The sequence below is a fragment of the Mycteria americana genome, chromosome 9, assembly GCF_035582795.1.
Source record: "Mycteria americana isolate JAX WOST 10 ecotype Jacksonville Zoo and Gardens chromosome 9, USCA_MyAme_1.0, whole genome shotgun sequence".
NCBI lineage: Eukaryota > Metazoa > Chordata > Aves > Ciconiiformes > Ciconiidae > Mycteria > Mycteria americana.
Genome location: NC_134373.1, coordinates 17,956,988 through 17,981,981, shown reverse-complemented (window position 1 = coordinate 17,981,981; position 24,994 = coordinate 17,956,988). Strand labels below are relative to the sequence as shown.

At 34.7% G+C, this 24,994-nt stretch overlaps 1 protein-coding gene across 1 annotated transcript in view; it reads right to left on the bottom strand.

Moving 5' to 3' along the window:
• The window catches only part of LOC142414557 (titin-like), a 243,793-nt gene that overhangs the window by 123,632 nt on the left and 95,167 nt on the right, over positions 1-24,994 (bottom strand). The window contains exons 117-156 of the mRNA XM_075511917.1: positions 24,629-24,709; positions 23,981-24,058; positions 23,235-23,312; positions 22,934-23,014; positions 22,657-22,740; positions 22,242-22,340; positions 21,005-21,082; positions 20,052-20,126; positions 19,812-19,886; positions 19,474-19,557; positions 19,156-19,218; positions 18,759-18,836; positions 18,452-18,535; positions 17,408-17,491; positions 16,948-17,028; positions 15,359-15,442; positions 14,824-15,159; positions 12,815-12,892; positions 12,535-12,609; positions 12,238-12,321; positions 11,945-12,031; positions 11,324-11,404; positions 11,030-11,125; positions 10,727-10,810; positions 9,727-9,831; positions 9,448-9,531; positions 9,019-9,096; positions 8,717-8,800; positions 8,404-8,487; positions 7,838-8,176; positions 7,113-7,193; positions 6,043-6,126; positions 5,481-5,561; positions 4,744-4,827; positions 4,005-4,088; positions 3,720-3,800; positions 2,542-2,622; positions 1,868-1,948; positions 1,543-1,653; positions 185-265 (exon numbers count right to left, since the gene is read on the bottom strand). Of these exons, the coding sequence (XP_075368032.1) occupies positions 185-265; positions 1,543-1,653; positions 1,868-1,948; positions 2,542-2,622; positions 3,720-3,800; positions 4,005-4,088; positions 4,744-4,827; positions 5,481-5,561; positions 6,043-6,126; positions 7,113-7,193; positions 7,838-8,176; positions 8,404-8,487; positions 8,717-8,800; positions 9,019-9,096; positions 9,448-9,531; positions 9,727-9,831; positions 10,727-10,810; positions 11,030-11,125; positions 11,324-11,404; positions 11,945-12,031; positions 12,238-12,321; positions 12,535-12,609; positions 12,815-12,892; positions 14,824-15,159; positions 15,359-15,442; positions 16,948-17,028; positions 17,408-17,491; positions 18,452-18,535; positions 18,759-18,836; positions 19,156-19,218; positions 19,474-19,557; positions 19,812-19,886; positions 20,052-20,126; positions 21,005-21,082; positions 22,242-22,340; positions 22,657-22,740; positions 22,934-23,014; positions 23,235-23,312; positions 23,981-24,058; positions 24,629-24,709 (3,831 nt within the window). The remainder of the gene's footprint in view (positions 1-184; positions 266-1,542; positions 1,654-1,867; positions 1,949-2,541; positions 2,623-3,719; positions 3,801-4,004; positions 4,089-4,743; positions 4,828-5,480; positions 5,562-6,042; positions 6,127-7,112; positions 7,194-7,837; positions 8,177-8,403; positions 8,488-8,716; positions 8,801-9,018; positions 9,097-9,447; positions 9,532-9,726; positions 9,832-10,726; positions 10,811-11,029; positions 11,126-11,323; positions 11,405-11,944; positions 12,032-12,237; positions 12,322-12,534; positions 12,610-12,814; positions 12,893-14,823; positions 15,160-15,358; positions 15,443-16,947; positions 17,029-17,407; positions 17,492-18,451; positions 18,536-18,758; positions 18,837-19,155; positions 19,219-19,473; positions 19,558-19,811; positions 19,887-20,051; positions 20,127-21,004; positions 21,083-22,241; positions 22,341-22,656; positions 22,741-22,933; positions 23,015-23,234; positions 23,313-23,980; positions 24,059-24,628; positions 24,710-24,994) is intronic.

Below are 24,994 nucleotides of genomic sequence, written 5' to 3'. Positions count from 1 at the left end.
GGTACACTGATTACAACTATGATTCAAAAAGAAGAATTTTCAAAACAGTAGCATATGTGGAACTGTGGGCACAGAAAATAAAAGTAATAGGACAACACAAACAAACAATAAAACCCCTAATCTGTACAATCAAGGCAGAGGTTTTTTTCTCTTCCAAATTTTAGTTATCTGTAGTGCAACATACCTTTGGCTGGTGGTGGTTCCAGTTTTCTAGGCACAGCAATGGGTACCTTCTCTTCTGGAATTTTCTTGGGCACCTCTGGCACTTTAAAGAAAACAGCATTCATTTTTGTTATATTTAAGGCATTTAAAAATATGTAAATTATTAAGAAGAAAGAGTCTCACAAGAAACATAGAAAAAACCATAAGATCAGATATAAAAAGAGAGATGTAATGCAAAAAATGTTGTATACAACTACATACTACTAGGATTTTTTATAAATGAGAAATAAAGGGTAATTTTTTCTTTTGCTGTAAACCCTACTGCCCAAGAGAAAGAGAAATCTCCTCAGAGAGTCACTGTTATTGACATATAAGCGTTAGGTGGTGTTACTCGTGACTTTTTAGGCACAGCAACATTTACTTTCTCTTCTGAGACAAATTTCTTGGGTACCTTGGACACTTTAAAGATATTAGTGTACTTTTAAGAATTACAAAAATTAAACATGCAATACAGAGAAATAGGACAAAACAAGTAGATATATAAGGATACTCTGATAACAGCTACATGTTCTGAAAAGTCTCCATGATTCTCTCTCTCTGGCAAATAACAGTTTGAAGTGACTTTGCTGGGTATCTTTTGGCATGCAGTGGTAACTTGCCATACAAACTGCTGGTTCAGACAGAATTCTAAAATATCTGAATGAATTGTAACAACTGTTTTCTGTGTGTAATGCTATTTCCATTCAAAATTAAATCAATTGACCCCTAAGTTTAACATGAGCAATGTGAAAGAGGAAGTGTATATACTTCTTGCTTGAGTATTGATAGAATTTCTGAGGCTGTCCACAGTACCTATAAACACCCATGAAGTGAAAATGTTTGTTCTGTAAACCTCACTGTGTGTTGACTCAGCTAGCGTTTTCCTTATTTTTAGTCCCTTTGAATAGTTTCTGATACAATTCCTGTGCCATCACAATGGATTACTCTCAGGTAGAAGAAATAGACAAACTCAACTAATTTTTAATGATTTACCAACAACAAAACAAGGGGCAGCAGAAACTTGAAGAAAAAGGAGAAGGAAAGGATATATATGTTGACCTATACCTTTGGCAGGTGGAACTTCTGGCTTTTTAGGCAGAGGGACAGGTTTCTCTTCAGGCATAGTTATCTTGGGCAATTCAGGCACTTGAAAGATATTAACTGATTTTAATTTTAATTTTATGACTTAAAGATGAGTTGAGAAACAGGAAGAGGGACATACACAACATAAATGCCACAAATCTGACACAAGTGGACCATGAACTGTTAATAGAAACAGTGTAAGAAACAGAAAAGATGTTATCAGCAAAAGACCTCAGTTCTATTAGGCTATCAAAGTACCTTTAGATGGTGGAGATTCTGGTCTTTTAGGCACAGGAGTAGGTTCTGTTTTTTTAGGCACAGCAATAGGCACTTTTTCTTCTGGAACAGCTTTCTTAATGACTGTAGGCACTTTAAAGATATTAGTTCATTTTAAGGATTTATATAGAATAGAGAGACAAGTCATAAAAAATTCCAAGTTTGTAATGTAAGTAAGGTACTAAAAGAACGAATACAAATATTAATTACATTGAACAAGAACTAAACCATGAACATGAATAATTTAATTTTCCTGGAGTTCATGACTTTGCAAATTGCAGGAAGAGATGATGAAGAAGATATATACCTCTAGGTGCTGGAGCCTCCTCTTTTCTATAAACAGTAGAAATTTCTTCTTCTATGTGCATCTCCTCATAAACTTCATGTACTTGAAAGATATTAGTTTAAATACTTAAATTAACTTAGAATATCTTCAGAAAACAAGACAATGTGAAACATAAAGAACAAATACAATCAAATATTCAAGCTTATCTTAAGATACACAGGTCTATTTTATATCTACCCTCAAAATTAGGACTCTTTCAAATGAGGGAAGAAAAAAATCTCATATGCTACCCTGATCTGACCTCTGCAGCTTGCCAGAAGAAAGATGTGTGCTGTCTCCTAAACTGAGCTACTTGCTTGAGTGCAAAGAGATAGACCCTGTCTATCTAAGCTATGTCACTTTTTCTATTTTTTTGTTTGTTTGTTTGTCTGTTTGTTTGCCCCTTGGACTGATCTTAAGTAGCAGGGTCCCTTGCAATTGTCTCTTTTGCACATAACGGTAATCGTCCCCTTAAGAACAACTACAGGTGATATAATTTTTAGTTTTGTTTTTAATTAATTTTACACTGTTGCAGCTAACTAAAGCTGCTAACTAAAGTCTAGTTTATGGTAGACAGAATGTTCTCAAAACAATTATAGATTTATATATGAAAAAACACTTTTTATACTTCAAATCCTACTCAAAATTTCTTATACCTTTAAGGTGTGAAGCTTCTTCTTTAGGTAGAGCAGGAGGTATTTTTTCTTTGCGGACAGCTTTCTTTGGTACTTCAGGAACTTAAAAATATTGGTTTATTTTAGAAATTTGCACTAGGAAATAAGTAGTACAGTTTTGCAAAACAATAAAAAATTCTACTAGAACAATATGAAAATACACGGTATTAACCTGTGAATACAACTCAATGACTTTACTTTCTGGAGTTCACTGTTTTTCTAACCCCTAGCACTTACAGGTCTGAATTTGCCCTTCTCTAAAAAGATAGTAGTTAGGTTTGGTGGGTTTTTTTCCTTATCAAACAATCTTTAGGAATTTTGGCAATTTAAAGGGTTTCATTTTTTTGAAATGTCAACATTACCTATAAAAGCAAGGCAAAACTCCAGTGCAATTAACTAAATATTATGTTTCAAACATCTATAGAGTTCTTCAGTGCTGGAATTTTATTACAAAACTATGTTTCTATAAAAAAAATTTTGTGGCTTTGTCCTGATTTAAAGTCTTACTTAATCTTGACTTTATTAAAGCCCCTGACATGACTGCAAAGAGTGCTTCTGCAAACAAGCTTCTGCCACAAACTTTTACATTTTTTTTTTAATATATTGTCAGAGAAAGTATTTTGGGAAATAGAGCATGAGACAAGACGTAAAAAAAATATAAGGCTAATCCCTGGCCCCGCTATGAATTTCCTGTCTGCTAAATTTCTTTGTATTTGTCTAATTTTGTCTTTCTAAATTTTAAATTCTTGATGCAGAATTTAACAATCTGTTTGAGCAGCTGCTAACGCAAGACAAAAATAAGAACTCATAGAGCATGTTCCTTGAATTTATTTTTCTGAATGATGAAATATTCTGTCTTAATAATTGTTCATTAGTTTAATATATGAAGAAAGATGCTGAAATATTTTTTGAATTCTTTATAAATGGTTGCAAAATGATTGTTTTTAATCTCTGATCTCCCTGTATGCATGCTCTCTTTCTAAGATAAAACCAACCAAACAAACAGACAAGATTTACTCTTACAACAAGAGGTCAAATGGAACAAAACAATGTATATAGCACCTGGTCATGATGCTCAAGAAAAACAAGCGTGTTGGGTTTCTCACTTGATACCTCACTTTTGAAAGAGGCTAGACAAAATCCATTTGGAGGTCTTGTACCTTTAGCTGGAGGAGCTTTTTCTGCAGGTACAGCAGCAGGTACTTTCTTCAGTGGGACAGTTTTCTTGGTCACTGCAGGTACTTCAAAGATATTACATTTTTTGAAGAACATTATAATATACAAAATGTAAGTAACAAAGGAGCAATGACAGACACATAGCATCTAAGGAAACATTAGAATGAACACATTAAATAACAGATTAGCACACAAATGGAATAATGAAGATGAAGAACTAATTTGTAGGGAATGTATTGCTTTATAGATTGCTTGAATAGTTGGTGTACCTTTAGCTGCTGGAGCTTCTGGTTCACAAGGAATAATAACAGGGACTTTTTCTTCTGTTGGAACTTCTCCATGAACTTCAGGCTCTTTAAAGATATTAGTTTATTATACATATTTTAATATTATTTACAAGACAAGATTAGAAAGACAATTTATAATGCAAAAATGCAGACATGTATATAGACAAAGAGCTCTTTGAACATAAATTATTTAAATATCTCATTTCAGCCTGATCATTTACCTACTATTGCTAGAAGTGACCATTCCCAATTAGTAAAATACAAGTTTACAGAAATATTTCATTTTATTTTCTAGTTACTTAGTTCTGTGTATTAGATAAAATTGTAATTGAATTTCACATGTTCTCATCTGCATTAACTATTGATATCGCAGCTCAAAAATTAATTAAGTCTTACTCAGGATGGCTCTTGAACAAGTTTCTACTGAAGTTCATTTCTTTGGTCCAATGTGGCTAAAGTGCTTTCCCAGATCAGAAACTTAGTTTCTCTTTTATTTATGTTTCTTTCTTCCATTAATAGAGGAGAAAAGAACATTTTAAAAATGCTAAACTATAACTAAATTTGGGGGGAGAGAGGGTCTCAAAGACACAGCTGGAAGTTACTTTTAAATAATTAAAAAAAATGAATTGAAAATGTCTCATATTTTACAGAACAATCTAGAGCATGAATTGATATATTCTCTGCAATTTACTGCTTGGTAGTAGATGTGTCATTGATGTACCTTCATACACAGGAGGCTCCTCTTCTCTAGGAATAATGGTAGGTACTTTCTCTTCAAGGACAGCTCTCTTATGAAACTCAGGAACTTCAAAGATATTAGCTTTCTTTTAGTAACCTCAAAATAATTTTCAACTTTTAAAATTCCATACAGAAATAAACCCAGAAAACTAAGTTCTTTTGAGGTCCCAAATACTGTGCCTTTTCGAGAATGAAATATTATACAGTTCTATAACTGTCTTCCTGGAACAATTAATTATGTGAAGAAATTTATAGTTTCTGCTCTCAAAGAGCATAAGCCATTTGCTTTTCTCACTGTATCGTCTTGCTTTTCCTTCTGATATGTGTAACAGCTTTAATGGTTTTAACTTACTAGCTCTTGCCCTGTTACTTCTCCACCAATATCATGACCAATGTATTGGCTTCAAAACCCCAGTTTAAACTAAATTCACAACTATATTACAAATATAAAAGCACTGAAGGTTTACATACTGGTAGTATAAGTAGTGATACCCCCTCAGCATGTTTTCATTCATAAACCAATGTATTTTCTGTTTAGCACATATCTGAAATGTTTGCCTCAGAGTTTTCAATTTATCACTGAGAGTTGAATCTGCACTTAGAGACTAGATACTCTTGCCATGGTGTAAAGAACATGAGGACCATTTTAGAAGATGTTAGTTGAGAAAAACAACACAAATATTTCCTTTCCATAGAATCTCATATCAAAGGTTCCTTTACCTTTCACTGGTGGAACTTCTATTTCAGGTGTGTGTGTAGCTTTCTTTTCTTCAGGGACAATTCTTTTGAGAACAGCTGGCCCTTTAAGATATAATTTACTTTTAGGGCTTTCAAAAGTATTTGGAAGAAGTTAGAAAGAAGAGCAAATCTAACAAGGAAGATTCATGAAACAACAAAGGATTAAATGCTTCCTGAAAGAACATCTATGTTAATTTTGAAGATTAGACAGAAGAATAACATACTAAAAAAATATTCTTGAAAGATGGCCATACATTTGGATGGTGGAATCTCCTTACTTTTCAGAAAAAACAAAAATATTCTTTCTTTCTGAACTACTTTCCGATGTAGCTTAAAGACAGAACACACATTTTTTAAAGCAACTCTCACATATTTTCAACAAATGACTTGAAATCAACAGGCAAGAAAAGACTCAATCACAAACAGTTGAAAAAAAAACACTGTGGGGACATGAAACATATGCACATCTTTCTCAACAAATGATGAAGACAAAAGACTGAAATCAGAGTTCATGATTCAGGAGGACAATACAGAGTAAGTATACCTTTAGCTGGTGGAGTCACTTCCTTTTTAGGAACAGCAGGTAGTACTTTTTCTTTTGGAACAGGTTTCTTCGGCACTGCTGGCACTTTAAAGAAATTGGTGTTTTTTTAAGAACTTTTGTAGTATAAATATTATGTAAGAATAGAAGTTAAACAAAAAGCAAACAATGCAAGAGTCAGAAGATTTAGAAAAATACAAAATACAATGTCCTCAATTGTTATTGAGTGGTGACCTTGCAGGCCACCCATCTGGACTATTTTGCTTGGATTCACATAGCTAGAGTCTTCGTTATTCACTGAAAGAAAAACACTGATCTTGTTGGGTGAATTTTTGACTGGGATAAGCTTTAACAATTAGGTTTCATGAACTATCAGCTCTAATTAATGCCAGCTGGGAATATGGTAATGTTTTAATTTCCTATCAACTAACTCCAAGACTTTATGCAAAAAAAACCCCCTTTCCCCCTGATTTCATTCTAATCGTTCGTATGAGAAACAAATATAAAAGTTAGCACAAAATGAATTTCTGGCAAATTAAGTGCTCTGAACAGAAAATTACAGACCTCTAGACTAGTACAGAAACTCTACTAGCATCCACTGACAATTGCTATTCATGATACTTATCTTTTGTAGAGCCTGATACAGAGAATACCTATTAAGATTATATGCACTCCAGCACATCATTAGGTTGAAGAAGGTCTTAGATTTTTAGGATTCTGTAGGAAACTAGAGTTTCACTGATACGGCACTATAGCTTAACAGACTTTTATTAATTTATTCATCTGTTTGTTTTCGATGATTAGCTATAAAATGTCGCTAATACTGTGACAGCAAAAATTAAATCTTGAAGGTCCTGCCTGCACTTCCTTTGTCCTCAGAAAGTATTTTTTCTCAGTTTTGATTTGTTAAAGAAATACTGTTTTTTTAGTAATTTAATCCCTGTCTTTGACTGTACTGTGAAAGAAAGTTAAGAGTCTAGCAGTCAAATCAGAATAGGTAAATTACTGGATTTGCAGATTCAGAGACTCAGGCAGAAGGTTGTGTTTTTAAATTTAGCTAATAGCTGATGTACCTTTAGCTGGTGGAGCCTCTTTTTTAGGAACAGGAACAGGTACTTTTTCTTCTGGCAGAGGTCTTTTAGGCACCTCAGGCACTTTAAAAAAATATTTCATTATGGATTTTAAGTTATTTATGAGGAATTACAAGAGATACAAAGACAGCAAGCAGAGCAATCACTCATTTGTAAAGGAACCATCTCATCATTTATGCAGAGACAAGTGAACAGCCACTTATCTCAGAGTTCTTGAGCAATGAAAGCTAAGGAATATCAGCGTACATCTTTCTGGTACATTTTAGATGCACTTTCTGTTTGGCATGAGGGATCCTATGATCATAAATTTAGATGATGAGAAGGAAGGTCCTACATGAGTTTTAACATCTCTGTAACTCACAGGAGCTAAACTGGGCAAAAGAAAGAAATATTGACACATAAAAATATTTAATTCAGGCTGAAGCTGAACTGCATCAGAAAATTATCATTTAGTTTGCTTGTGTCATATCTACACTAGCTCACTCTTGGGCAGTCAGATGGGGAATCCTCCCATTCCACTCTGAAGGGAAGAATTCCTTAGAAAGGAGTAGGAGAGAAACAATCTTTGAATGGATTTATCATTACCAGCAACAGACACAGACAGGACTGCAAACAGGGAAAAATATAAATAAACACCCAAAGGAGGCTTAAGCAGTAGCTGGGAACTCAACAAACTATAAGAATAAAGAAATCACGACTTGATGTACCTATAGCTGGTTGGATTTCGTAAGCCTCCTCATATACCTCCTCGTATTTCTCATAGACCTCTTCCTTCTCCTTAAACTCATACTTTTCATAGACATCTTCTCTCTCCTCAGCCTCCTCCTCATATTCCTGTTCCTGAATTTCCTTATATCTCTCAGGTTCTTCAGGTTCCTCATATGCCTCAATTTCTTCCGTTTCCTGAACCTCTTCAATACTTTCGTATGTCTCGTACTTCTCATACTCTTCATATGTATACTCATACTTCTCCACCACAGGAGCAGGAGCAGGAGCAGGAGCAGGGACTTTTTCTTTCCGGACAAGTTTCTTGGATACTTCAGGCACTTTAGAAACAGTATTACTGTTACTACCTTACAATTATTTATTTTTTTTTTTTTACAGTTAGTCAAGACGATCCACATAGAACAGAAAATGTACATGATAACCACAAGCATAAGTTACATTAAAATATAAGAACATGCTCCTGAAACAGTATATATATTATAAAAGATATTAGGAGTGAAGAAGAAAAACAAATGGTTGGGAGGAATAAGAAGAAATATATCTGTACCTTTAGTCGGTGTTGGTTCTTTGGGTTTGGGCACAACAGCTGGCACTTTCTCTTCTGCAACAGCTCTTTTACGCACCTCAGGGACTTTAAAGATATGGATTTCTTTTAGGAATTTTAAAAAAACACCTTAAAGCAGTATAAGTAAAAAAGCACAAGAAACAGAGCTTTATGGTTCTACAATGCAAACATTGATAATGAAGAGTTTTAACATAAATTCAAGCAGATATCTCATACAACAAAGACAAAAGTTAGAAAGAAGAAGGTCAAGAGTATTTTTAGCGTAAATATTAATTATACTTAGGAGTACATATACCTTTTGCAGCTGGAACCTCCACTTTTTCAGGGGGGGCAACAGGTACCTTCTCTTCAGGAGCAACCTTCTTAGGCATCTTGGGTACTTTAAAGATAGGACCTAACTTCAGTGCTCTTTTGCATAATTTTTAAATAGACACAAACCCAGAAGCTTACAAACAGCAGAACAGAAACTTACAAACACACAAATAGTATAGTGACAAATATAATACAAGACAGACATACTAAAATGTCCCTTACTAAACTCAACTTGTATGAAGAATGTTATCTATTAATGATAACAGCATTTACAAACTGCAATACCTTTGGCTGGTGGAGCTGGCACCTTTTTAGGAGCAGGTTCCTTCTCTTCAGGAACAGGTTTCTTAGGCATCTCAGGCACTTTAAAGACATTATTTTATTTTAAGAATGTCATCTGCCAGTAGTATGAGAAATACAACAGAAAACATATACAAACAGACATAATGAAATAAGAACTGATCTGCAGATTTTAAACGTTTTAAAGATGAAACAGAAATAAAAACAAAGACACTTTCTATCCGTAGGCAGACTTCTTGAACAAGTCAAATCATTTCAGAGCTTATTTTTCACTAGGAATTTGACAGGCACTCTGAGACATCAATACAGAAAGACAGCAGGGACACAAAACTAACATAAATAACAAAATAAAATAAATAGAGACACTGAATGAGAATAACAACACATTGTTTTCCTAGGTATTAATTTATGTACCTTTTGCTGGAGGAAGCTCCAGTTTCTCAGGACTGGGTACAGGTATTTTTTCTCTTGGGACAGGTTTCTTAGGAATCTCTGGCTCTTTAAAGATATTATTTTGCAAACCCGTTTTAAAATTACTTTCAGAACATTAAAAACATGAAAAAACATGAAACAAGATCACAAGCTCCCCAAAAAGATCATTAAGATTTACGTACAACTTAGAACAAGAAATAAAGATGAATTTTAATGAACCCAAAAGATCTCATAGGTAACTTGCAGGAAAGAATCATGTACCTTTTGCTGCTATAGTTTCCTCTGGAATAGTTTCCTCTTCTTCTTCCTCAGGAGCAAAAACGGGAACCTTTTCTTCAGGCACAACTTTCTTTGCCACCTCAGGCACTTTAAAGATATTATTTTAAGAACTTTACTTTCACAACATCATAAAGAAAAATTCATAACATAAAACACAAGGACATGAACTTTAAAGTAACCATAGTAATAAAAATAAGGGAAACTCTGTTAGTTATTTTTCACTCCCTGAAAACAGCAAAGTGCAATTGGGTTATAAGGGTTATATGAGGATTAGCTTTTTTGCCCAATTCTTAATTACACAGCATCATTGCCAACGGAAAATATTACCAAGATATGCTACAAATGAGAGGTTGTAGAAGATTATTAGCATCTAATTTTTTACATAAAAACTTCCAGTGTCTGCTTTTTCTTTTTTTTTCTAAAAAACTCAGCTGCTGAGGTAGAATTTGCTCAGCACCAAAGGGTGGCCTCCGCTTTGAATTTCACATTTAGGGTATATCTTCTGGTTGTTTGTGTGGTCAGTTGTGATTTGATTTTATTTTTATGTAAGTTTAGCTAAAAGGTTTGAGATTTTAGCATACATTCAAGATACATGTCAGAATGATCTCCCCAGTTGAAGAATTTCCAGGTAAAGGCCCATAAAATATTATTCCAGGTATTTTGTTTAAACAAAATTTAAATTAATTTAAACATTAGTGTGAATAATGATATCACAATGAATTATTTCATTCACAGCAATCACTTAAAATGGAAAACAAGCAGATCATTGAAGGCCTGATTCTCAGCCCACTGAAGTCAGTAACAAAATAGACAATCAAGCCCTGCCTGAGACCTAGTACTGCGCACTACAGCGGGGCAGCAGGGTGCTAGAACCAAGGATCTGACTTTACATGAGTATAAATCGATTGTTAAAATGAGGTTCCACTGAAATATGAAAATGTAAGGGAGAGGAATTATCTGCATACACCACAATGTGATATACCTTTAGCTGGTGGAATTTTCTTTACTTTAGGAACTGCAACAGGTACTTTTTCTTCTGGGACAGCTCTCTTGGGCACCTCTGGCACTTTAAAGATATTGTTTTGATAAGAAATTTTCAATTACTTTTAGAGCATCAAAACTACTAAAACCACGGAACAAAGTCACAAAGACCAATAAGATGAAGAAAACTCCCCTCAGAAGGATAATTAAGGTTTAAATCCAGCTTAAAATAAGCAATAGAGATGAAGATCTTTTAATGGACTGAACAAAGCTCTCTGACAATTTTCAAGAAGGAATGGTGTACCTTTTGCTGGTATCTCTGGAACAGCTTCCTCTTCCTCTTCTTCTTCAGGAACAAAAATAGGTACCTCTTCAGGGGAAGGTCTTGGTATTTCTGGCACTTCAAAGGTAATATTTAATTGTAGAAAACTTAGACACAACATCAGAAACTGAGAGACAACTTACACAGAAGCTAAAGAGTATGAAGTAACAAGTACATTTGTCACAAACTGCTACGATACTTCAGTTAAGTTCAAATAACAAACGTACAGAAACAATAAGAAGCATCATCCACATGTTCAGTTATAAGAAGAGATACCTTTGGCTGGTGGAGGTTCTGGCTTTTTATGTACAGGGACAGGTACTTTCTTTTCTGGAACCTTCTTGGGCACTTCAGGCACTTTAAAGACATTTTTGTTTAAGAAATTCATTTTCAGTGTAACATAAAATATAGTAAATGATAACTGTATAACTGATATTAAGATAACTACACAAATATGGTAAAATTTAATTGTATATGAAAGATAACATTGATTTTATCCACAGATTTATGCACAGATGTAAACTTACAGACATACAGACTACAGCATTACAAACGGGCATAGTAAGGCTAAGGGGGAAGTCTGGCTGTCTAGGTACATTGTCTATCTTTTGGAGCATCAGTTTTTAACACAGCAAGTAATTTTAAATAATTTAGATATATAAGATCCGAAAGACAGAGACAATATAAGACACAAACATAGAAATTTTCAAAGCATAGGATAAGCATAACACCCGTGACTAACAGAAACAGACACAATACAGTGTCCTGATCAAACATAGGTCAGTGAGTGGTTCAGTATCAAACACACTAGGGTGAAGAATGGGATTGTTACTTGCAGTCTTCTAAAGCTGAAGAAACAAAACTAGAATTACACAGTTGAACCAGAAACTGGTGTACCTTTGGCTGGTGGAGGTTCTTCCACTTTTTTAGGCACTGGGACGGGTACCTTCTCTTCTGGCACAGGTTTCTTTGGTACTTCAGGCACTTTAAAGATATTATTGTAGTTTAAGAATTTCATTTTTGAACCATAAGGTAAAGAACAATGATATGAATCAATAAAGTGGAATGACAAAGAAGAACTGTCAAGAATAGAAAACTCTCGTCACTCTACATTACGTTAAAGAGGAAGGGTGAAAAAAGACCGATTTTTAAAATTTTTTTTTAACACATTCAGTCAAGAGCTGATATACCTTTGGCTGGTGGAACTTCCTTCTTTTTTGGTACAGGAACAGGAACCTTCTCTTCTGGCACAGGCTTCTTTGGCACTTCTGGAACTTAGTAAGATATTATTGTAAATTGAGCTTGGCATAAGAACCTAAAACACCATGACGTACAAGCCAGTGACACTAAACAATTGAACACAAACACAAAGAACCACAATTCTTAAGAGCAACAATCCTTTTACTATCCTAGTGTTTAACACAAGTGAGAAGATAAATGAAGTGTAGAAGACTTTTCTGATCACAGATAATTACAAGTTCATATACCTTTAGCTGGGGGAGCTTCCTTCTTCGGCACTTGGACTTTCTTTTCAGTTACAGGTTTCTTTGGCACCTCAGGCACTTCAAAAACATTATTTTGGTTAAAAAATAATCCACAAGCTATTCAAAACAGAAATGAAACAAAAACGATAGCAACACAAACATTTCATACAAAGAGCCCCCTCCAAAAAGAACAGAAAAAAGTAATGACCAAGTAAGGCATCTGAAAAATACTGTGAATTACATATTCAGAAGATGTCTGCTAACATAAAGAGATGATAGATACCTTTTGCTGGAGGAGCTTCTTTTTTCTTCAGAATAGGTATTTTTTCCTCTGGAACAGGCTTCTTGGGAACCTCAGGCACTTGAAAGATACCATTAATGTTTTAGGTATTTACTTCTAAAACAACAGGAACATAAAGTGCAAGCAAGGATCACAAATACATACCCAAAACATACAGCTATGATTTAACATGGTTTGATCATTAAGACAAAATAAAATAGCAAACATTATATTAGCTGCTATTCTGTCCATTCTCCCTGCTCAGTCATTGAGGCCATGAATAAAAATGTTTTTAACTTTAAGGGCTTATTTGCTGATCGAAAGATTGAGTTAAGACAGAGGTTGACTTTTTAGAACCAGCTATTAAAGAAGATTAAGAAGTGTCATGGTGGGGAAACTTAAAAAATTAACATTTTTTTTCCCTCCAATTTTTGGATTTTTATTACAAACATCCTAATAAACAACTATTTAATTGCTGTATTACACATTTAGTGGTTTTACTACTTCTCCTTATTTTCCCCTAGAACTATGATCCTAATGCTTCTCAGGCATGTCATAGGTTGCATCTGATCATGTTGAATAAGCCAATTTTGTATATGTATTGAATATATATTGCTGATTACATTTTCTTCCTCAGAAATTTCCCAGTGCTTTCTACATGTAAAAAGCAAGCACATCAAGTTTATCAATTGATTTACTTCAAACACAGAACTATGGATACATTATAAGTACCCAGCAGTTTATACAATTTGTTGGGTAATGGCAATGTTTATGAGTGGTTTACTTAGATGAAAAAAATAAAATCCTGATTCTGTTGAAATCAACAGATTTTCCCTTTAACTGCACTGAGGCAAAGGTTTCAACTAAAATGTATCTTAACTTTTTTTGTACTCCAAAACCCAGAAATATCCATACAAGTTTTATGATGACAGGAGAGTAATCCCACTGGCTCTGAGCATAGTGAAGAAAGTTTGGAGCACATATGAATTAAACTTAACTACTATGAGAGAGTCAAAGGAAATTTTAGCTAACCCTAATCTTCCTGTTCAGGATTAACCTGGTTTTTGCAGTGTACAGCCTGGCCTTTTCTTTACTAGGAAAAATGTGCTAATCAATATGTCAAAATTCTAGTGCAAACAATGTTAAATATAGTTTTGGCATTCATTAATTAGTCAAATGAACTTCTTTTTGGGGAAGAGACACTACGGAATAATTTGAATCAGGACTGGAAAGCATACATTTTAAAGTACTCTTAGATGATTATGTAATTTTAGAAAATTGGATATTATTAGTCTATATCTGTATATTACGATGTAGAAAGGCTTTATTACCAAGATCTTAGCATGACCTAGTTGTTCTCTCTAAGTAGTGAATAGGATGTTCATCCTGTACTAACAATGTTGAAAATTTACACCAGTACCATAAAAATTATTCCTAAGAAAACCACCTAAAATTAAGAGTATTTAAATATGGCAATTTAATAGAACTTTTATATCTTTGCTTTCCATGAAAATATATTATTCCCTTCAAGAAATAAATAAACAACAACTATAGGGTTTTCAAAGATCTCCGAGAGGAAGTCGATGTGACTTGTGTTCCTAAATCACTTATTTTCAAGTACCCTACCTATTTTCTAGATAAACATATTTTTTGTCTGTGATTGCAGAATTCTCATGAACATTTCTAAGTATTTCAAGCACAGTCTGTTAACAAAATTGGACCCCAGACGAGTATGAAATAAAGCTCAGTTAAATTTTCTTAGTGGGTTATACAGACTTCATATGAAAGAGTAATAAACATGTATGACACGGAACATTTAAATTTATAGAGGTAGTAGTAAAGAGTAGACATACAGCCATTGCACGTTTTCTACACTATATACTAATCATTAAATATCTTGAAAAAAGGCAGACTGTAAAGCACACTGGAACACATTAAAAAAAAACTGTGGTACATTAACAGAATGAAAAGATACTACTTTTTCTCATACAAATCCTAAAATTAAAATATACCTCTAACTGGTGGGGGTGCCTCCTCTTCATACTGGAGAACTTCTGACTCTTCCTCCTCATATTCAGGAACTTCCTCTTCATAATAAGCAGCTGCTTCTTCATAACTGGTGACTTCTTCCTCTTCATATTGAGGAACTTCTTCATACTGAGGAACTTCCTCCTCATAGTGACTAACTTCTTCATAATGGTGGACTTCCTCCTTGTAATGGATTACTTCCTTCTCATATCTAGTGGCTTCTTCCTCTTCATATTTTGGAATCTCTTCTTCCTCTTCATACTGAGGAACTTCAACATACACTTTTTCTTTTCGGACAACTGTCTTGCGTACTTCAGGCACTTAAAAAGATATCAATTAAAAGAATCTTAAAATTTAGCACATGGATCTTACTAATAATAAGGATCACAAGGCATGTTCAAATAAGAATTAAACCAAAGGAAGAACATTCCATAGAAAACAAATCAGTATTCACTGAACATGGAACATACAAGACACAGAAAATATTTATACCATATTTCAATACTCTATCCAGTATACCTTTGGCTGGTGGTCTTGCCATTTTTTTAGGAGGATAAATTGGTACTCTTTCTTCAATGATAGCCTTCTCTGGTACATCAGGCACTTAAAAGATACAGTACATTTACATTTAAGAATTTTTAAAAGTGTTGTTTAAAAGCAAAAATAATCTTGGCAAGAAACACAAAAAGATATCTTACAAATACATGGCTGATATGTAAAAGACAAGTGTGCTTATTGACACTGGACATGTAATTATGGAAGCCATTAGGCTGCTATTCAATTAAGTAACAACAAACATTTCAAGATCCCAGTATGAGCAACTGATATGATTCCTGCTTCATCCACTGCTGCCAGCAGTGAAGTTAAGCTTGCTAATGGGCAGAACTCAAAATCCAAATTCAACCAATTACAAAATCACTAAATCCCACTGTCCTCTGTGGCAGCCTCTCTCCACAGCAGTGACGCTTTGCACTACCTCAGTAATAGATCAGGAGTCCTCAATCACTGGTAACAAAAGATTTGCATAGGAAAGTCTAGATGAAGATGAGGGAGCACATAGAGAAAACCTTTGTGAGTGACTGACAATGGATAAGAGCTCTGGTCTAATTAAAGGCAAATTTGAAATCTTAAACTAAAACTGATTGGAACTGGAAACTTTGGTTGATTTGATAAAAAACCCTGCATTGTGCATGAGTGCCCTTGCCAGGAAGCTCAGGTTCCTTTGGATTCTTTTGTCCTAGCTACAACACCTCAATTTGGTATCCCATGGGAGAACTGTTGCATTTAATGTCCTTCTGCTTTGACCCTTTTTTTTCCAGACCAGCCTTGAATACCCGTGCCTTACAGAAAGCCAAAGATTCTCTTCCATCCTCCTCTTAGTACTCGTGATCTGCCTGTCCCCCCATCATTCTCCAATAGAGAGACTAGATTATTTAACTTCACACTGATGTGATTGTATTAATCTTTTATGATATGACTATGACAATGCTGTTTATCAACAGCAGCAGATCTGAAAGTAGTAAGTATGAGGCACCTTGTGGCTTGTTTTTCACAAATCAATAGATTGCCTCCAAAAATAATAGAGCAATGAATTTTCTTTCAAAGCTGTGGACTTTGTTCAAAGCCCTTGAGCTGGCAGGTCCAATATATGGGATTGTGCTAAGTATCTCAGCCAGGCAGGCAACAGCAGAGGTAAAGGTTTTTTCTCTGACCTTCAGATTTAGGTGAGGAATTGCTGTCACAGAACAGGAAAGGACAGGCTTTCTTTTCAGAAGAGAAAAGCATGTTGATATAAATGAAGGAAAAGGCTGCCCTGTTTCCCCTCAAAGGTCAGACAGGTAGCAAGATTTGCAAAGGATGACCTAGTGAAATGGTCGGGCTTCCACTGTGACAACAGCAGTAAGCCAGGAGGAAAGATTTAAGCCTTTTGTGAGAGTGGAAGACTCTCCTGTGGTATTCTACAAGCTTGACTTTCAGGATAAACTGGTGATCTGCACAGGACATGAGATTTTGTTTTGTTGTCTTTTTTTGTTTTGTTTTTGTTTTTTTTTTTAAAGTAGATGACAAGATGTAAATTTGGACATAGAATCTTTTTAGTCCGTTCATACCTGTGTATGAAATCTCCTTTTCTGTGTGAAGAGAAATGGATACTTCCTCTGACATAGCCCAGTGTTCTTCTTCTGTTGGTACTTCAAAGACAGAGTCTAACGTTAATATTTTTCTCTAGTGCAATATCATGTACAATAATAGATATCCTATCTGGGGTTTCTTAGAAAACTAGTTATTGTTTCCTGACTCCTCCCACACCCAGAGTAATTGGGAAAAATATGTCTCTATTGTTTCTCAAAGACTCTGTTAAGGTTCCCTTAGGACTATGGTGGTACGTAGTGGTGGACTTGGTAGTGTTAGATTAACAGATAGACTTAATGATCTTAAGGGTCTTTTCCAACCTAAATGATTCTATGATTCTAACATTAGAACTTCAAGAAAGGTGCCAGACTAGCAGGCTTGAAGCTCTGGTGGTATTGCATGAGGACAGTCTGTTCATTAATCCATGGGCAGGAGTACCTTCTGGTGGTGGAGACACTTTTCTTTTTGGAACAGCAATGGATACTCTTTCTTCTCTGGCAATTTTCTTCTGTGCTTCTGGCACTTTAAAGATAGTAATTGTAAGAATACTAAATTCTAAAAGAAATCACACACTTTCTGAAGAACATACGAAAGAATTATGGACAAACAATTATGGGGAAATAGTACACATTTACATAGCAAAGATACTTATAATAAACATAACAATCACACCAGACATACAAGCATAAAAACATTAAAATTAACAGAGAAAATGACCAGCTGAAGCTTTAATGCATAGTAGCTAGATATGCATTAAGTATTTTCAAGACTACTGGTTTGGGGGGTTCCAGGAATAAATTCCCCAGATAAATTAGACACTTTGAAACACTGTGCAATTTTAGTAACAGCAGAAATATAGTTAAATATTAAAATAATATCTACTAAAATAATACATATAATATTAGAATAACAGATATATAGACCAAAACACATCAAAAAACAAACAGCATATTCACACATCATGAAGTAAGATGGAATGATTGAGATGAAAGTAAGATGTAAATAATTTGCCTCTAGGCTCTTCAGAAATGTAATTAAACCACAGAACACCACACGTACAGGATACATAACAAAATCACTTTTCAAACACAAGAAAATCACAGAAACAGAAGACATATTTGTAAGTTTGAAACCCTTCACTGAATATTGACAGTTATAAAACATTGATAGCTTTTTTCTAAATGTGTTTATATTTATTTAACTTCTTCGCTGAGTAAATGTCTTCACTCAGCTTTCCAAAGCTCTTAAGCAGCCAGAGTGATCAATGAAGTTAAACAGTGGCTAGAAAATGCAAGGAATGCAGGTGGGTGACTGTTCTCTGTCACCTTCTGCAGTCTTTTGCAGGAGAGAAGACAAAGGTCCTTTTCATTTATAATCAAGTCAGAGGGACTGGGATTTTATTAACCAGGAGGATGGTGTGTGTGATGGACATGGACATCTGATATTTAGAAGCTTTCTCTAGTTTCAAAAGAACTTCTATACCTTTAGCTGGTGGAGCTGTCACTTTCCGTGAAATTGGAACAGGTACTTTATCTTCTGGCACAGGCTTCTTGGGCACTGCTGGCAGTTTTAAAAAAAAATGTTTATTTTAAAAGATTTTGAATTAATCACAGTTTATGAGCATAATCAGATGACAAAACACAAATGCAGACACTTGACATTTCTTCACGTCAAATAAAAGACAGCAAACACTGAACATTACAGCTTGTGTTAGACAATTAGACATTATAAATATAAATCAGTATTCTGATACAAAACTTCCCTTATGTAGCTCAGAAAAATTATATACCTCTCTCTGGTGGAGGCTCCTCTTTTTTAGCAACTGCAACTTTTTCTTCTGTGATAATTTTCCTGTGCACTTCAGTCACTTAAAAATAATAAGTGTAAGAATATTTAATTGTGATATTTGAAATGCAGACATATGTAAGTTTTTTCTACTTAATCTGATTTTTTTTAAAAGGAAAGTGCTAAGCAAACTTCAACAGCAACAAAAATGAGACATTGCAGAAAAGTGTACTTTACAGCCATAGCACAAAGATGAATAAGTACTCAAAAGAAAGGAGAGATCCAGACAGAAGTTACAGATACTAACAAACAAAAATTTATCTAAGTAAAATGCCTAAACACAAATACTGCAAAGCCAAACAAAAAAATCTCCATGACAATAATATTTGCAGTTTGTTTACCTTTGGTTGATGGGGGTTCTTCAACTTCTATCTCAAAAGTGGGCACCCGTTCTTCTGCAGGTTCTTAAAAAAGATTGTGCAACTTTAGAAAACTTGATTGATTTCACCAACAGGCATAAGATAAAAGACGAAATAACACATAAATCTCATCAAGACACAGGCCACAGGCCACATTGTAGACAAATGGACATAGGTACGTGCTTAATGTTGAAGAAATTTGATATATGAGATACATTTTTTATCAACGTGCATATATGTTAAAGACAGAATGCAGAAAAAACCCCCATTTTTTTCAACAGGAATAAACCACTGATATACCTCTTGGTGGTGGAGCCTCCATTTTTTTAGGCACAGGGACAGGTACTTTCTCTTTAGGAACTGCTTTTTTATGAACTTCAGGAACTTCAGCAAAATGAGTAAGATGAGAAGGAAGATGAGAAAGAATATTAAGGTGTAATATTTGTACTTGTCTACTACATCACAATGTGTTTTACTCAGTTAACACAAACAATACTTTTCATAGTACAAGATGGAATATGAGACAACCATTCACCACTGGAAGCAGACACTACCCACGTCAACACGTACAAACAAGACAGTAAGACAAACATAATCCCCTTGAAGATACATCACCCAGATGAGGAACTGGTTTATACCTTTAACTCCTGGAGCTTCCTTAGAGGCAGCTGGAACTTTTGGTTCAGGGACAACTCTCCTATGCTTCTCAGGCACTTTAAAAGATTACAATACATAGTTTTACAAAGAGGAGTAGTATCACTATAACATGCACACATCTCCTTAATACAGAAAACCACAAATGGAGATAAACATATAGTGGCAACATAACGCTCAGAATGTTGAAACAATCAATATTTTGTAATGAAAAGAATGTATACCTTTAGTGGGTGGGGCTTCCTCTCTTTTAGGAACAGTTGCCCTCTCCTCTATGTAGTAAGACTCTTCTTCAGTCACTTAAAAAGAGTAAAATAAAAAAATACTTGAGTTTAAGTATTTGATATCTATTAATGTCTTTATGGCCCTAGTAAGCAACAAAATATTTGTAAGACAAGAATAAGCAGCGTGCTTTACTAACAGACACCTCTGGTGTTACAAAATCTACATTCAAACCATCCTGCTCCCTCTGAAGCCAATGGAAAAACTCCAAGCAACTTAAACGGGACTGAGATTGAGCTCTCATCTTGTATTTCTGTGGAATCTGAAAATGCTCAGCATTCGAAGTACTAGATCAGCACTTTCCATTCCTCTGTCCTCTAGTTCACTAATGTTGGAATTTGTTCACTTTGAGAAAGCCTCTCTCCCAAATACCAAGAAAATTCCTTGACTAAAGCCATCCCTTGAAAATACTTTCTACACTGTCACTTGTAATGGAAATTGAGTCAATCAGTGTGTTACTGTCCTTCACAGCATTATGTTATCACCAATAAAATTACAGGTGGAAACTATTTAGTCATTTTACGATGAAATGGTCTGAGGAACCAGAGTGAACCGTAATATCCTGAAGGACCTTTACTTCATCCAGGCAACCTGGTGGAAGAGGAACTTCCAACAGAGAATTTTTGTAAAAACAAAAGAAGCGCTGATAATTCTCAACATCCAAGAGATACCTCATTATTTTCACTGTATCAAAACAGGATTAACTACTACACTTTTCAAAAGCAAGTAATAGAAATTGTAGACATTCTTAGTATTAAAGTTTATAAGATTTGAAACATTTTTATAGTAGTAAATTTTTCTTTATGAATAGAGTAGATATTAATCCACACTTTTTTTGGTACAAAACAAAAATTACTTTTTGCTTTTGCCTAGTATTCTTGAATTGTGGTCGTACCTTCAGAAATCTCTTCTCTGTGAATGGAAATAGAGACTTCCTCCATTTCTTCTTCAGCCCATTCTTCAACTGTTGGTTCTTTAAAGAAAATTATTAGTTTTAGTATTTTTGGTGGATGGAGGGAGGAAGGGATTGACGGATGGAGAAGATGAAGACCAGTTCTTACAAGTTCTATATGACAATGACAGATACGCATACAATACAGAATGTGCTATGCACACACATGTGTATGATTTGCTCTAAATGGTGTGTTTTGTCCGTGCCCCATGTACCCTATTGTGTGCTGTTGTATCTCTCAAATATCCTTCAATGGTCAACTGTCAGTCCATCAGAATACCTCAGCTCCCCAAACTTCCCCATCACAACAGCTGAGGGGGAGAAAAAACAGTCAAAGAGTTAGAGGTTGCTCCTTGATCCAGCTACATGAAAGTAAGAAGGACAGGAACAAGATGGGAAGGATAGGTCAAGAATTGAAAGGAAAGCCTGGCATGTGCACATCTACAAATGTGACTGCATCACAGAAAACATCAACTTGTTCTGGGGTAAAAGGTTAATTTGCAGGAGACAAACACTGCACGTATCCATATGAATATATATTTGCATGTTCATATTTTAGACAGATAACTTCCATATCTGCTTTTAAAAACTCATTTATGCTTTTTAATAGAATATGTAAATTGTCTTGACTGACTAGTTATTAATAGGATATAAAAACGGTCATAATGTTGATTTCAGTTATCTTGAAGCAGATATTTTGTGGAATAATACTAACTTAAAACAACTGATCTCAACTTTCCCTGAGTATGAGAATGTGAACTAAAAGAGCTGGTGAGAAGCTAACACTGCAGAGAGAAATAGTACTGTTATCTGCAGGGCCACAGAGAGCTTCATAGGGAGTATGACAATTGGATGGTTACAGTCCTAATTAGTGGAGTCTAATCTCAACACTATACATCCATACTTCTTGCTATGATTTCATGAGAGCCTGATCTGAAGATCATTGTATTCAGTGGTAGAGTTTCCATTCATGTCAATGGGGTGGGATCCTGGCATTCAAGACTGAAATGGTAAATGGCACTCAGGAGGCTCTTAACTGCCTGCAAGTCTGTGAAATGTTCAACACAAAACTCATACAAGATAACAAACACAGGTTTTTTGTGTATTTTGATCTTGGTCTTAGAACAACAGACTTGTAGACAAGGCACAAGTTTCTCACAATTGTCTGTTTATAGTGTACCTTCAGGTGGTGGGATTTCCTCTGGAATGGCAACAGATATTCTTTCTTCTGTAATAAGTACTCTTTCTTCAAAAGTGGCTTTCTTCTGCACTTCAGGCACTTTGAAAGATAATAATATTAAATGTATGCTTTTCTAATTCCTTTGTGAAAGCAACATTGCAAAATGCTAAATCTAAGTTTCCAAAGAATTGTTTAAGGGTGCTGAGCATATAACACATAACAGAGATTCAATATTTAGAAATAATATTTTTGTAAGTATTGCGCAGCACATACAACATACTGTAATGATTCATTGTCACTAGATCAGAACAGCAGAATTCACCGGGGAAGCACAAATCAATGACTGATAACAATACAGAACATATAAACAGAAGTTGAGAAACAGTATATTCTTTCATTCTGCTGCAAAGCATACCTTTAGCTGGAGGAGCCTCAACTTTTTTAGGAATAGCAGGAGATACTTTTTCTTTAGGGATAGGTTTCTTAGGAACTGCAGGAACTTAAAAAAAAGTATTTAGTTTTAGGACCTATAAAGTGCAAAACTGGTAAAAGCATCACGTAACCAAAATGTATCATTCAAAAAGATTACACAGGGACATATTTCGCTTACAAAACACAACAGCTGAGCAAGCTGAGAAAAATGCAATGTTCTAAAGACTAGATAAATGATATTACAGTGAACAATATTGTACCTTTTGCAGGTGGAGCTTCTTCTACTTTAGGAACCTGTGGTATTTTTTCTTCTGGAGCTGGTTTCTTAGGTACTTCTGGCACTTCAGAGATATGAATTATAATAATATTAATTAACTAGAATTAGAAGTGTTTTACGACTGCATTTATAGCACAGTTATCCACAAAACTGACACAAAAGCGACATAGCTAATGTAACTGAAGTACAACTAAAACCAGATTCACTTAACAATCAAAACCAAAATTGGACATAAACAAGATGCTTAAGATAACAGGAAGAGAATATTATTTATTTAAGTGTACCTTTAGGTGGTGGAGCTTCCTCTTTTTTAGGAACAGCAATTTTTTTCTCTGGGGGAGCTCTCTTAGGCACCTCTGGCACTTAAAAAAGATAAAATGTAAGATAATTGTAGTCTATATTTAAAATATTTATTGGAGTGTTACAGAATTTCATTAATCTATTTATAAGAATATCAAGACACACCACATAACACATTCATACACTTAGAAAGGTATAAGACAAGAACAACATATATTTGAAGAAAAAAAAAAAAAAATCAAACCAGTCTCTGGAAGCCTATCAAGTGCTTTAAGACTGATTTCTTAACTGAAGAAAGAGCTGCTCAAGTATGTTATCTGGCCTTAAAAACTGTTATATAAGCACAGAGAATTATAAATAAAAAATCAGTTTCTAACACAAACATGTTTACATACAGGCTGACAAAAAAACCCTAAAAAGATATTCAACAGGTACATGTACACTCTATCACTAAATATACCTTTGGCACGTGGAAGTTCTTCTTTGGGAACAGGAATGTGTACTTTTTCTTCTGGCACAGGTTTTTTAGGCACTTCAGGAACTTTAAAGGTATTAAAATTTGTTTAAGTAATCTTTCTAAGGCTTTTGAGTTTGTCTTAGATGAGAACAGACATACAACATAACACACAAAGACTATTATTTATCATATGCTTATATTGAGAAGTGAGTAATAGGAAAACAGCACAATAGTATAGGACTGGTTAAAGCCCACATTCAAAAGATGCTGTACCTTTTGCTGGGGGGGGCACCTCCTTTTTAGCAACAGCAACTTTCTTTTCTGGAACAGGTTTCTTAGGTACTTCAGGCACTTTGGAAAACATTGTCAAAGTGAGAGAGCTTTAGGTTTTGGACCACTTAAACAGATTTCAGTAATCCAAGATTGCTTTATAGAACATAGTGCCTAGACAAGGAGCTGAGCACTGCAACACGATACAGTGTACAACCTTTTGGACATACAGTGGACTATATGGGAAAGACACTATGATACAGTATGAAATTCCAATGTTAACATTTCTGCACTACCACCTTTCATGGCACTCTGTTGAAGCAAAACTACCCTACCCTTGCCCACAAAAGCCACACAACCTAAATACAAACAACAAGCACAAGACTGTTAGGAAAGAGAAGGGCCAAAACTGAGACAAATGCAAGCTGTAAGCTAAGTTATAGCACAAATGAAAAAGTGAAAGTATGGAGATTATGGAGATAATGCAAAATCAAATAATGCATATGAAGATAATGCAAAACCAAAGCCACAAAGAGAGTAAATTCATAAATATATTCAAGAAAACATGAAAAATAATGTAATGCAAGACAATTTGTTTGGATGGGGGTTTTGTTTGTTTGTTTGTTTGTTTTACTAGGGCAGCAGAAATACCTTTAGCTGGTGGAGCTTCTTTTTTAGGGACAGGAACAGGCTTTCTTTCTTCTGGAACATGCCTCTTTGGTATCTCAGGCACTTTAAAGAGATAGGTGGTGAACACTTAGGAGACAGTAAAAATATTTGGTAAATCACAGTAGGCTACTTTCAATATGCTGGATAACCAAACACCATATCTCAAAAAATACGCTGTTTTATCAAACAGATACAATATGCTCATCTCAAAAAAAGCTATTCAGAGAATTATTCAAAGCAGTGATGAAGAAGAATTAGATTTAGAAATGCAATAGGCCTTGAACTTTTGAGAGTAGAGCCATAGAGAGATGGAAAGATCTCAGTTCTGGTATGCTATCCTTTGGTAAA